We start from the raw sequence: 14,763 nt of genomic DNA, 5'->3' as shown, positions 1-14,763 counted from the left end.
AAATAGGGCATACATGGGGCATAAATAGGACATAAATAGGGCATAAATAGGGCATACATAGGGTATACATAGGTTATAAATAGGGTATACATAGGGTATGTGTGTGCCTCCCGAGTGGCGCAGTGCTAGAGATCCTGGTTCGAATCCAGGCTCTGTCGTAGTCGGCAGCGACCTGGAGACCCATGGGGCGGCGCACAATTGGCCCAGCGTCGTCCAGGGTAGGGGAGGGAATGGCCGGCAGGGATGTAGCTCAGTTGGTAGAGCATGGCGTTTGTAACGCCAGGGTTGTGGGTTCGATTCCCACGGGGAGCCAAATAATGTATGCACTCACTGACTGTATGTCGCTCTGGATAAGAGCGTCTGCTAAATGACTAAAATTAAAAAAATTGTATAAATAGGGCATAAATAGGCAAACGCAATGTATTATGATATCATGAACGTTCATAAATAGATGATAGAACGGGGGCTTTGAAGGTATTTTCTTTGTCAACATGTTTTCCCTCTGCAACAGACACTACAGACACTACTTGAAGAGATGTCCGGTAGGTCATCCTTGATCCTTCTTGTACATTTTATACAAACGATTGGTACTTACTTCATGGGCTTGAACAGCGCCTGTCCGTAGTTCTGGAAAGTCATGATGAGCTTCAGTTGAGTTCCTCCTGACTTCATGGCTGTTTAGGGAAGAGACAAAAGGTAAAAGGTCAATTTACTTTACCATCTTGAGGTACAGAGACACAGACACATACACACACACACGCACACAGGCACACACACACACCAATGACCCCCCTCCCCACTAGGGATGTGACAAATTGAAACATTTTCTTAACGATTAAACAGCCATCTTTTTATCGGTTTTCCACATGAATTCACAATGCAGAATATGTTCCTATCGCGTATGAGCGCTAGGGGGGCAATGAAGTTCTATCTACCGCAGTAGGCTGAATCTCAAACCTAACATTTGGCTCCTAAGCCCTTTATTGAGTGGCCACTTACTGTTGTGTTTGATAGTGATAATTCGAGTCCGAAGGTGTTTTAGCCAAAATGAGCATTGAGACGATGCATACTCGATGTCCCAACTGCCACTTAATATAAATAGATTTGCAAGCATCGTCTCCCTCGACCTGTCCAGTAGTGGTGTGTGGGTAAAATCACATTGTTTGCTCTATAACCTGTTAGTTCATATGCCTTGCGACCATGATATATAGGCCTAAAGGCCGAGAAAATAAGAAGACACAGTGGCAGAATAAATTCAACCACACCTTTGTTTCATCACAAAACCGGAGAGCAACATCTGTCCAGTAAAGTCCACAAAACATATTGCATGTAACAAACAGTTACATGACCTACAGAATGGTCAAGAAAGTTAATGTTTCCGACATTTTCGGACCACTAAACTATTGATTTAGAACCACAGAGAGTTACCGCAAGTCGCAAAGAAAACAGGAGCTGCCTCCACTATTCCAGCACCATTTCAACTTCAATCAAATCAACTCTGCTTAGTCTAATACAGTGACAACTAAAAGATACCAAAAACTATTTAGTCCAATCAACATAAGCTAAATATGATGTGGCTGTCCATTGTTCTGATTTCTGTGTGCGTGCGTGTGTGTGCGTGTGTGTGTGCGTGTTCGTGCAAGTAGAAAATCATGTTGACTCACCCTACTTGTAGAGAAATTCCAACGCCATCCTCCTCTCTTTCATGTTGAAGAAACGGTCTATCACTCTGTCATACAGTACATGCTTTTATTTTTTGTTGTCCTAGGCTACCTGGCTAAACTGCTTGCTCGCTAGCCTAACTTCCATTCATGGGCAACGTTAGCTAGTCAACATTAGCCTTCTACATCTAGCTACATATTGAACTTCCATCCTATCAGGCCAGGGGCACAACAATGTATGAATTAATGGTTGGATCAGAATCACCGTTATAATCATTGGCCAGTACAGAGAATTAAGTAAAACCACAAGTCCAAATCCCTATCTCCATCCATGGCTAATTTAGGAAAGGGACAATTTTAGCAAGCTAGCTAGCTAGCCACCAGAGGACAACAACACAAGGAGATGCAACAATTCAAGTTGTTCCTGTCAATGAAATATGCTCTCAATGTGATTTGAGTGAAGCCAAGATCCAAGTTGGCTTTCTTTGACACTTTGTTTTGGTGCGCCAGGACAATTCACAGTTGAGCTTACACAGTTTAGTTCAGCACTGATTGGCTACTTATTTATATTTTTTTTATCAAGGGAGGCCAAATGCTCGCTAGCTTCCCTTGCATTCAATGCTACGGGCGGCAACAATGTAATGCTTGTTTGAACCAGACAGCATCAGATAGATGGCCTACACGTAGAGAGATAGAGAGGCGCAGTTTTGCTCGCTCGAATGCTTTCTCCTGTGAGATACATTCACTCTCTTGCGAATTGTAGGAAAATTATGAAACACAGAGAGACGAAAGATAAATAATTTAATGTTAACAAAAAAAAACATTGGTCAATTTTGGGGGAAAGCCTGGCTTCCCTGGGCAACCATGAATACGTGCCACTGGACCTGTCTTGTGCATGATTCACTAGCTATGAAACACAGGCACTGGGGCAGACAGACACATACTCTGATAGACAGTGAGATGTGCAAGTATATCGGTCGTAAGTGATTTCATCAGCTGGTTAAGCTTGTTGTAGCCTGCCTGCTGCTAGCTAGCTTCACTGACAAACACAGGGATTGAATGTTAGCTAGCTAGCTAAGGATGTTGGGAACTGCACTGATAAACAGCATGTAGCTTGTCACTTATTTACAATAGTTTGACAGCTTGCTGATGAAGTTGCACACTGTAGACAGTGCAGCGTAGCAGCACATGCTGATGAAGTTGTAGACAGTGTAACGCAGCAGCAGGCTCCATAGGGGCAGGGCAGGCTGTTCGCTGCTGTCGCTGCTGTTGCTTGTCTTTCTTTGCCATTCCCCCCTGCTACAGTACACTCTTTAAAAAAAGAGTTATTTAGAACCTAAAAGGTGTTATCTAGAACCTAAAAGGGTTCTTCGGCTTTCCACATAGGATAACTCTTTGAAAAAACCTTTTTGTTTCCAGGCAGAACCCTTTTTGTTCCATGTAGAACCCTTTTGGGTTCCATGTAGAACCCTTTCCACAGACTGTTCTCCATGGAACCAAAAAGCGTTCTCCTATGGGGACAGCCGAAGAACCCTTTTGGAATCCTTTTTTCTAAGAGTGTTCACATACAGGAGCAAACATCTGCTACACATTTTGCTAGTCATTGTGCATCAACAGAATGAGATTGTAGCAGGTAGGAACATAGATAAGTGTGTGTGTGTGTGTGTGTGTGTGTGTGTGTGTGTGGGGGTGTGTGTGTGTGTGTGTGTGTGTGTGTGTGTGTGTGTGTGTGTGTGTGTGTGTGTGTGTATGTTTGTGTGTGTGTGTGTGTTGGGGAGGGGGTGTTCTACAAGCACCTGCAGGTGGGACTTGGGCTGATTAGGTGGGAAGTGTGACAGAGAACACAATCCAAGGGCTTTGTTTTTCCATGTATGTGTGTGTGTGTGTGTTTACATAACATAGGCATACCTAATAAAACAAACGATTGGTAACACTTTCTATGAAAACCCTCTTCATAATGCATTATAAGCATTTTGAAGTGTTGTAAATGCACTTACAGTTATATGTGTATTCATAGGAGGTCTTACCAAACAATTGCATTCAGTTCTTTTCAGTGATCATATTCCAGTGACGTACAAAGACACTGTATTATGCAGGAAACATTAGCTACTACACTTTAGCTCAATCCATGTATGGATCTCCTCTATTGTAAAGAAAAGGCTCAATAACCCTGTTGGAGTTGGACCTGGTTAGGCTGTACAGTAAATGGAAGACTCCAGACTACCCAGGAGGCTAGAAGTCTTTGAACTCCAACACTAAACTCACTCTCTGCCCGTGTAAAAGAACAGGACTATTACCTACGCCCATCTTTCCCTTTAGATCTGTCCGTCGCTCCGTTTCACACGGATGGAGTGGGCCAGGCTAAATCAGACACGCTGATTATCTGTCTAACAAAAGGCCTGAGAGGGCTGTCTAAATGGTTTGTGTTTCTGTCATAATGGACAGGCTTTCAGGGGATTTGCCCATCTATTACAGAGCATTAACTTGAGCATATTACACAACCCTGCAGCTCTGCCTAACCACAATGTAAACAAGCCCCGCAGTCTCCTCTTTCACTCTTTCTTTCTCCTTTGCTCTCAAACTCACTTTTTCTATTTCTCTGTCTTTCTCTCTCAATCTCTCATTCTTTCTCTTTCTCTCTCTCTCTCAATCTCTCATTCTTTCTCTTTATTTCTCTCTCTCTCTCTCTCTCTCTCTCTCTCTCTCTCTCTCTCTCTCTCTCTCTCTCTCTCTCTCTCTCTCTCTCTCTCTGCACCAGCTGGGTCTCTCTCTCTCTTACCATTTCTCCACTCCACCTATTTTTAAGGGCACATATTAGGCTGTCCGAGGACAAACTATCCTGACCCCTGAGTGCACACAGAATACACCTACAGGCACAGTACACCAAGCACCTATTCAGCGTGTCAGGGCAGAGAGAGCTGAGAGAGAGGTGACTAGTCAGAGATACAGAATGAAAGAGTAGTCACTGTGTAACCACTGAGGGTATTATAACATGACTATATAATACCTTTAATGTCGATCAAAGCAGAAATGTGTATTTTTCTGTCTGTTGTTATAGGGCAAGATGTCTTAGATTTTCCGGTAGCTGGGTCATATTCATAGTACTATCAGATAATCTAACATTAATCCTTTAGTTGTCCTAAACGCTTTGCCACCGTGACCTGCCTATATATAAAGCTTTCGAAAATGTATTGTGAACCGCCCCCATGACATAAACAAAACCATTGTTTGTATCTAGGACACTGATCATAAGCCGCGACCCGTGATCTAAAAGGAACTGGATGCGATCCACCAGTTCGGAAGCGCTGATCTAATCAACAAAACTCAAAAAGGTCATCCCTGATGAAACATTCCAATGAGATTCATCATTCAAGTGGATTGAAACTAGGCCAGCGTTAGCATAGAGTAGCCTACAGTGTGAGTCACGGTAACCTATAGTAGAAGTACTGCTATGCATTCCACATTGGTTATGATGGCCATCTATAGTGCCCTCTCTATCTGAGCATCCCTGAATTCATGAACAACAATGTTATTTTTTACAAAAGCTCCCACTCGGTGGAACACTTCTGTATCATAATGATGAATGCATAGCTCTCGCTTGCTCTCTCTCTCTCTCTCTCTCTCTCTCTCTCTCTCTCTCTCTCTCTCTCTCTCTCTCTTTCTCTTTCTTTCTCACCCCCTCTCTCTCAAACACACAGACAGGCGTACGCAAGTAAACGTACACGCACGCACGGACACACACTCACGCACGTACACACACACACACACACACATGCACACACACACACCTGGGCTGCTATAGATGTATGAGTTATGAGATGTTCTGCACACTGAGAAAAAGGCCATATCTTTACAGAGAGCCAGGCTCAACAAAACATTATCAGCAGGAAAAATGCTGAAGTGGAAACTTTCCTAAATATCTGCCCCCTGTGTTTTCTCTCTCACTGATCCAGGCTGGACTGATTGGAAAGGCTGCTGTCTGTGTGGAGGTACAGTATGCACGCACACACACACACACACACACACACACACACACACACACACACACTCCTCCTCAACCCCCCCCATCCCTTCCCCCACGCACACATCGTTTTATATGGCCGTCTCTGAGTGCAGATGCAGTTGATTGATGGGCAATGCAATGGAAACAGTGGGTGACACACCTAGAACAAGAGATGCCATGGAGCATGAGTGATTACACGCTGTCCGGGAGTGATTGAGGAACTAATATCAATGCTGGAGGGAACTTCAATAGCGTGGTGCAGCGGTTCTTATTTTAGCCCTAGCCTTTGCATGCACACAAACATCAGCATAGACATGAGACTATGTACATATGTATCCCTCGCACGCACGCACACACACAAGCACTCCCGTACACACACACACACACACACACCCACACAGCCACCCCGCCCCCCTTACACACACACATGTCTATGACATGGCAGACCTCAGGCTCTTGAGCGAGGGAGGCAGTACTTCATTGCAGCAGTAGCTCTCCAGTGGGAACGGTAGCAGTCACAGAGAGGACCCATTTAGCCTGCGACAACCACATAATGTCACCTAAGCACTCTGTATGATTGCTTTGAGGTCTGACAGATTATTTTCCATAGCCAAACTGTTTGACACAGACGCATTAATGGCTTTTCATCTATTTTTCACTTCCTCTGAACGTATTTGCTATCTGTAACAAGGGCCTCAGGTAAAAATAAAGGGTGTTTAATTGAAACTCAGGATTGGGACAAAAGCACAGGATGCAGTTGATTGAACATGGCTTTCTATATAATGCCTTTATTTAAGTGTCTATGTGTGTATCATAGTTCATCCCTCCCTCCCTCCCTCCCTCCCTCCCTCCCTCCCTCCGTCCGTCCGTCCGTCCGTCCGTCCGTCCACGATCCGTCCATCCATCTATCCATCCTGTCCATCTACGTCTATCCATCTATCCATCTATCTATCTATCTATCTATCTATCTATCTATCTATCTATCTATCTATCTATCTATCTATCCATTACACACAACAGTCTCATAGAGATGCACAGCAAAGTATTCTTGGAATTTCTAGTTTTCCCCCAGACTCACCCACACTGGTGATCCTCTGGGTGACCAGATCCTTGAGCATGGAGTCCAGGACAGGGTTGTGTCTGGAGTAGAGTTCGTAGCGGTTGATACCGATGTGGAAGCGAAGCCAGTTGGGGTAGGACTCAGCTGTCACCTCCCCTGTAGGGGGGTACTCCTCCTCTTCCACGTTGGCTTCATTGTGCCTGGTGGACGGAGGACAGACGTGAGGGATGAGATGTAGGAAAGGAGAAGAGGGGAGGGGCTCCACTGTCAATGTATTGTCTAATTCAGGTTTGGTAATGAAATGACTGCTACAGCAGAGGAGGCTGGTGGGAGGAGCTATAGGAGGTTGAGCTCATTGTAAAGGCTGGAACGGAATCAATGGAATGGTACCAAACACACATGGAAAAAATGTGTTTGACTCTGTTCCATTGATTCCATTCCAGCCATTACAATGAGCCCATCCTCCTATAGCTCCTCCCACCAGCCTCCACTGTGCTACAGGTGTGTTGGTGAGCCTTACAGTATTCTTCTGGGTTAATGGGTGTCTTATAGGGTCTGCTTTGGGCTTGGATGTATTTCAGATTTTTATGATGATATCCAGATTATCAAGTCTAATCAAATGCCACTAATTAAATCAAATATCACACCGGCCGTCAAAGTAGAGTCCTACATGCAATATCAAGGAAGCTGACATTTAATTAAGGTGTAAAATTGAAATGCAATCAATATGTTGTTTACACATGATTGAACATAAACAGCATCGTTGTTGAAGTCATACATAGGCTACAATCAAATCAAATAACCTAACATCTGTATGCCTACTTTAAACAGTGTTGGTTTTCTGTGGCCAAACTCTCTATTCTTAATTAAGTTATTACATTGTAATAACAAAATAAGTGTGAAAATAGTATGCCTACCCCCACATGCTTAGAAGGATATTACAGTAAACCACGGCAGAATAAGATAGGCAAGTAGCCTACAAGTGCATGGGGTAGGGGGGTGCTCAGAAAACCATCACAGTTCAGATAAAAAGAAAGGGCATCATTTGAGTGTGCATGGATGGATAGTTAATTCACTCCACAACTGTAGAGGTGGAGAGGAAGAGTTGAATAGATTGATTGGATTGTCTTCCAGTTAATGATATCCCCAGAGAATGGAGAGTGTGAGGAGAAATGATAGATTAGATAGATAGATAGATAGATAGATAGATAGATAGATAGATAGATAGATAGATAGATAGATAGATAGATAGATAGATAGATAGATAGATAGATAGATAGATAGATAGATGGATGGATGGATGGATGGATGGATGGACGGACGGACGGACGGACGGACGGAGGGAGGGAGGGAGGGAGGGAGGGAGGGATGAACTATGATACACACATAGACACTTAAATAAAGGCAGGGAGGAAGTCAATTTAAGTAACTGTTGCTTGAGTGTAATAATCCATGTATGGCACTATACACCTGTCACCTTGATTTCTTATAAGGTGATACGCCTGCTTCCTTTTATCCCCATCTTACCATTCTTGATTCCCCGCTGCTTTCGGATAGAACCTGATGTCAGTATTGACGTTGAACAAGGTGTCGTCGTCTGTGAGGGTCGGCAGGTCCGTTTTGTATAAAGGATGTTCGAACAGAGCCGACAGCCGGTAGACACCGGGCGCAGCAACGGTCTTACCCCCGCTGGCGTCTCTGATGAGCGGCTTCTGGTTATCCGCTGCCCCGTCGTACTGTTTCATTCGTTTGAAAGACTCCGCTCTCTCCCCAGCGGCAGGGATTTTTTCCAGGGAATGGGACGTGAGGTTTGAGCTCGGCTCGTTGCTAAAATCTTGCAGGATTCTCAGCGTGTGTTTGTTAGGCCAGCCCGGTTCCGCCACCGACCGAACGCGTTGCTTCCCCCAGCTCCCGGCCTCCTCGCTCGGGTTGTGCGCGCACTGGCAGCCACCGTTACCGGTTTCCGGTCCCGCCGCTCGCTTCTCTAGTTTTGGGAGCAAGTCTATCATAATGTGCATGGTGCACGCCACCAAAAACACCATGAGTATCAAAACTCGAAATTTACGAAACAGTATCATCTTGATCATTTTGTACAGGATACACGTCTAAGTAGTTGTTATATCACTAAACCATAAAAGCAGTGCACAACACCGATATTGATTAAAATTATAGTCAGTGTGAAATATGGAGCAAAAACCCAACGTAGATCATTTTTAGAATTTTTTCTGGTCATTCCAAACATAATCCGTGTTATATCATAAACTCCATGTTTACGCATAGAGTGCGGGTATTTTATTAAAGACTGAATTATTCATTTTCAGCCAGATGGACATGCCGACTCATTGCGGAGAGCAGGCACCTTACAGCGAATGGATCTGTGGCTATTCTGAATACACCACAAAACGATATCTAATCGTAATAGCAGTGAATAGTTTAGGGAATTTTAAACGTTGTGTTTTAGCACAATTGCGTCTCGAAAGCACTGTTCCATCCTCAGAACCTGCAATGCTCAGCATAAAAACGTGTCAATGCTGTCCAATCGTCATTTTTGTTAAAAGTCCGAGGGACACTCTATTCAATTTCAGACAAAATAATGTAGCCACAGTCCTTGTAGGAAATAGCAACAGGCAAAAATAAATGCATTAAAGAAAAGCAACGCAAAAAAAATCGAAGAGATTTAAAAAAAAACTGGCGATTCACTATCAAGTTGAAGATACCTGGATGCGAGCCTAGGCCAGATCCTGTCAAAAATATAAATCTCCCGTCACCGTTTTCCGTTCAAGGAACAGCAGAGAGAGTAGGCTACACCGCTTGGCAGGTGCGGAGATTTTCGCTTCCACTTGTCCAGTGGCTGTTATACTTCTCAGTCGAACTAGTCTAGTGCTCTTACTGGGTGGGTGTGTTAAATATTATGATCAAACCCTTCTGAACCCAGCCTCGCTGGCGTCATAGCGAAGAGATTGGCTGCGTCTACATGCAAACAGCGATAGTGACATGAAACGAGAGAGAGCTTCAGAGCGCGTTGGAACGATTTACTGTAAACCTGGCTGCAACTCTCCACAGCGCAAGAAGAGGGCGTCTTCTATTTCTAAATACAATGCTGCTGTGTACCACTGTGCAGTCGACCAGACTGCGCCAGGATAAAGGGGGAAGTTGAAATCGGTGAGGGAACACCATTTTTGGGGGTTCTTGCATTTGAATTATATTACATTCTTCTTATAAAACGCTTTACCACAGTAAACATAAAGTTCAAATTTCGAGACTCCGAGACCATTGATTGAGTGCTTTTGAAGTGACAGGTTGGTGCGAAATCTGTCGCCTTTCTCCGTTGCGCTGTATCACCACAATGGACAGCGACCAGCACACTAAAGCAAGGCCGTTTTGGTAATGAATATAGGCTACAAGATAGATAGAGTAAATCACCTATTACAAACAGCCTATATGAATGCAGCCATATACACAGCTGTCTTACCAGAATATTGCAAACTAAATGCTGAAAGTAGTAGCCTAGTTATTCATGCATACAAACAAAAATACTGAATAGCAGTTTGGCTTACACAACTGCTAATGCAAATGAATGAATGCATACAGAACAAAACAGCAGTACCAAGTAGGCCTAGTAAACAAAATATCAGATAGATAAAGGCATGACACAATCTACACTGAAACAAAATAGAAACGCAACATGTAAAGTGTTGGTCCCATGTTTCATGAGCTGAAATAAAAGATCCCAGAAATGTTCCATATGTACAAAAATATTTGTATTCTCTCAAATTCTGTGCACACATTTGTTTACATCCCTGTTAATGAGCATTTCTCCTTTGTCAAGATAATCCATCCACCTGACAGGTGTAGCATATCAAAAAGCTGATTAAAGAGCATGATCATTACACAGGTGCACCTTGTGCTGGGGCCAATAAAGGCCACTCTAAAATGTGCAGTTTTGTCACACAACACAATGCCACAGATGTCAAAAGTTTTGAGGGAGCGTGCAATTGGCATGCTGACTGCAGGAATGTCAACCAGAGCTGTTGGCAGAAAATTGAATGTTAATTTCTCAACCATAATTAAATTTTAGAGAATTTGGCAGTAAGTCCAACTGGCATCACAACCGCAGACCATGTGTATGGCGTTGTGTGGGCGAGCGATTTGCTGATGTCAACATTGTGAACAGAGTGCCCCATGGTGTCGGTGGGGTTATGGTATGAGCAGGCATAAACTACGGACAACGAACACAATTGCATTTTATCGATTGGCAATTTGAATGCACAAAAATACCGCGACGTGATCCTGAGGCCCATTGTGAGAACCATTTCTTTAAAGGTATCTGTGACCAACAGATGCATATCTGTATTCCCAGTTATGTGAAATTCATTAATTAGGGCCTAATTAATTTATTTCAATTGACTGATTTCTTCATATGAACTGTAACAGTAAAATAATTGAAATTGATGTGTGTTGTGTTTCTATTTTTGTTCAGTATATATTTAGCCTAGTTACATTAACAGTAAACAAATGCAGTAAACAAAAGGCAAATGGAGATCCATATAACCAAAACATAGCCTACAGCCTACTACAGTGAGATGCAGCCATGCACAGCTGTCTTGCCAAACAAATAGGCGTATAGGCCTGATTCAAACATGGAAATTCATGCCGCTCATGAGTAAAGCTACATGTTTGATATGGCACAATACACTTCTGTGGATCAAATTCAACCCATGTAATCAATTAAGCAATGCCAGCCTACCATTAACACGCTTCCAATATGTACAGTTTACAACCACGAAAACCAATAGTCTACCAAGAAAACCATAATAGAATGTATCTCTTTTTATGATGAAACACACTAATATGTAGCTATTCCCTTGGGCATCATTTCGGTTCTTGCATTGGAATTATATTGAATTCTGCAGTAACTGGGTATTCCAGCCACTCTCTTCCTATGAACCAGTTGCTATTAAATGAACGTTTTTGGAAAGAAAACCTGTGGCTAGGCCACTAGGGAAGGATTCTAGGCTAACTTGGGCTGGCTCCTCTGTTCAAAGATTGTCAGGAACAGTTGGAGGCAGAGGGGGCTGTGGAGCCATTATCCTGGTGGCACTTGTGGAAGGATGGTTAGGCTCTGCATGGGGAGCTAGATGGAGCTAGGCAGCATCATAGCTGCTGGGCTTGGCAGCGGCCTCGGTGGTTTGATGCTGCTGCAGCAGCTCATCGCTCTTCTCCTTTTGGCTTTGTTTGGGTACTTTGGCGAAGCCAATTTCTGATTTCCATCGTAGCAGTGGCAGATTAGCTGGTTCGAGCTAGCGAAATAGGTTAAGGCTAATAACACTAACACTTTTTACAGCTAGCTAAGAAGCTAACTAAACTCTTAGTGGTGGGGTGTGAGGCAGAGTTGAGTGAAGCCACAGAGTTTCTAAACCCGGAGATGCAACATCGCAAGACTTCCGGGAACGCTTGTGAAGCAGACTAAGTAGACCGGGCCGGGGTTTGAGGTTTGAGAAGTCAATGAGAGAATTGAACAATTCTTCATTACTTGTTAAGCTTCTCGAAATCTAAAGGCACAACCTAGATGTCTTAAGTATTTGAACATGTTATTTCTCCAACTTTGTGAAAGTGACAAACTGACAGGTTTTTTTCATTAAAAAAATGTCTTTATATCGAAGGAGTGCCTTTGATTTGACGGCCTGCACATGCGCAGTTCGGCGCGAGACAACTGTTAGACCCGATTATGATTTTTTGCGCATGAGCTTAGCTAGCCAACGTCGCCATGACATCGCCTACAAGTTTGATCTGGGATTTCTATTGGAGAAGCAGTTTGAGACTATCTTCATACTGTACTGTCTTTGGTAAAGCAGCTTCAATGGTAAACTTGACCCCGCCCTTATTAATCAAAATCAAATATTACAGGCAGAGGCGTATCACGTTATTCACTTACAGTAGCCTACCACAGATGAGAAGCATTTTTTCCCACTTTTTATGGAAACCCAAAGGAGTCATACCTAACCACCCCAGTGGCCTTCCATAGCCTCCCTACACACAGCCCCTCTGTCCATTGTGCTGACACAGCGCAGCGAAGTTACAGATTTTGCGACAACCTGTCACTCAATCATTTGAACTTTTTTGCTATTTTTATATAGTGACATAAAACAAAAACTGAGGGGGCACAAGTTTCAACTGAGGGGGCTAAGCCCCCTTTTTTCCCCTCGTGGAGCTGGGCCCGCAGTCAACACTGATGCTCTGAGGCCAATAATATAGGAAACCTTGTGGATCTGTTCCATTAGGCTACAGAAACTGCATGCCTAGACACCACTGGAACATGCTGGTCCAACTTGGTGGATACACTTGACGCGCAATTGCGCATACCTTATTTTGGAGATTTTATCATACTCTATGACATGAAGCTACATTCTTAGAAAAAAGGGTTCCAAAAGGGTTCTTCAGCTGTCCCCATAGGAGAACCCTTTTTGGTTCCAGTTAGAACCCTTTTTGGTTCCAATTAGAACCCTTTTGGGTTCCATGTAGAACCCTCTGTGGAAGGAGTTCTACATGGAACAGAAAAGGATTATACCTGGAACCAAAAGGGTTCAACCTGGAAACAAAAACAGTTTTTCAAAGGGTTCTCCTATGGGGACAGCCGAAGAACCCTTTTAGGTTCTAGATAGCACCTTTTTTGGGAATGGCAAGCCTATGCCCCCACTCCCCTCTGTGTGTGTCTGTGTGTGTGTGTGTTTGTGTCTGTTTGTCTGTCTGTGTCTGTCTGCAGAGGTGGACTGGGACTAGAAATCAGCCCAAGCATTTTTAATACACCATTCAATTTTTTTTAAATTGAGGCCCCCGTTACTAGCCAAATAAATATCATTTTGTGAGAAAAAAAAAACTAGTTAGACAGGCCTACTGGACTTAAAATGGACCAGCTCACATGGCATTTGCCCAAAATGCCAGATGACCAGTCTGCCCCTGTCTGTCTGTCTGTCTGTCTGTCTGTCTATGTGTGTGTGTGATTAACTGTCTTTAGATGATGGGCTATGATAGGCACTATACCTAAACTCTGTATTTAACCTAAATAATTACGTAAATACTGTCCATAAGGATCTCATTAATGCATATGAATGTGTTGTGATGGCTGTTATGCATAAAAAAAATACCTCCTTCTGAAAGTGAATGATAACAATAACTATCTGTTGTGAGAAAATGAGACAAACATTTCATTACGACAGCGAAAAAAACATGCAATTATTACATGCTGCAGCAAGAGCTAGCCTGGCACCTAAGCACTCGGATTTGCAGCCAAAATGGCACCATATTCCCTAGTGCACTACTTCCATAGTGCTCTGGTCAAAAGTAGTGCACTATGTAGGGCATAGGGTGCCCTTTGTGATGCAAGCAGAGACATCAGAGGATTGAATGAATAACCACTTAAGTGCCTTGGAGTTTATTCAATCTGCCAATTATAGACCTTTTGACTGGCTAAATATACAACACACTCCTCATGCAGAAAATCTATTTACCTCATCATGTGCCACACAGGTTCAACCGTGTGGGACGCAGAGCACAGTGTACACGTGTGTGTACACTGTGCTTCTAAAGGCACCACTAACTGGGACAGAATTGAAGCGTTTCACTTGGCTTCCGTCTCTTGTCCCAGAGGCATTTGTGTTCAAGTTCATGCCCCTGCCAGATTTGCGCATCTAAATAAATAAAAGAGGATCTTGAAAGCTAACAAGCAAACAAATTGTTCTCCCCAAAGGCGAGCCTGCTGTCCCAATTCATCTTGTGTTTCCAGACAAAACAATTTGGCATGAACAGACGTCTGAGAATCCACTGATGCTAAGCTCTAAGTGTAAAGGTAGTCAATGCCCCAGCTCGCATCAATATGCAATTGGCTCTGACTGAGAGAAAGAGAGAGAGGGAAATATGTAATGTTTTATTACATCCGAGAAACAATGCTCATTTCAAAGCAGTAGGAACCAGTCTGAACATGTCGTTTTTGAGGACATACATAGTTGATTTCAGCCCTGTACACGTTCTGCATAAAATTG

General features: G+C 43.4%; 1 protein-coding gene across 1 annotated transcript; it reads right to left on the bottom strand.

Annotated features, from left to right (window-relative positions):
• Positions 1-401: 401 nt before the first annotated feature.
• On the bottom strand, positions 402-9,601 carry LOC123484735 (extracellular serine/threonine protein kinase FAM20C-like). The gene is made up of 3 exons (XM_045215347.1): positions 8,252-9,601; positions 6,743-6,924; positions 402-674 (listed from the first exon to the last, which is right to left on the bottom strand). The coding sequence occupies exons 1-3, from the start codon at positions 8,809-8,811 to the stop codon at positions 592-594; spliced, it is 825 nt and encodes a 274-aa protein (XP_045071282.1). The 5' UTR covers positions 8,812-9,601; the 3' UTR covers positions 402-591.
• Between the last annotated feature and the right edge of the window lie 5,162 nt (positions 9,602-14,763).

This window comes from Coregonus clupeaformis, unplaced genomic scaffold (assembly GCF_020615455.1).
Source record: "Coregonus clupeaformis isolate EN_2021a unplaced genomic scaffold, ASM2061545v1 scaf0426, whole genome shotgun sequence".
Lineage (NCBI taxonomy): Eukaryota > Metazoa > Chordata > Actinopteri > Salmoniformes > Salmonidae > Coregonus > Coregonus clupeaformis.
This window is presented reverse-complemented; position numbering and strand designations above follow the sequence as displayed.

Excerpts from the sequence above, each read along its gene's own strand:
- LOC123484735 (XM_045215347.1), bottom strand. The coding sequence starts at position 8,811 with ATGATCAAGATGATACTGTTTCGTAAATTTCGAGTTTTGATACTCATG. Across the intron at positions 6,925-8,251 it reads GCAGCGGGGAATCAAGAATG|GCACAATGAAGCCAACGTGG; the intron begins GTAAGATGGGGA and ends TCCGTCCACCAG. Across the intron at positions 675-6,742 it reads CCAGAGGATCACCAGTGTGG|CCATGAAGTCAGGAGGAACT; the intron begins GTGAGTCTGGGG and ends TTCCCTAAACAG.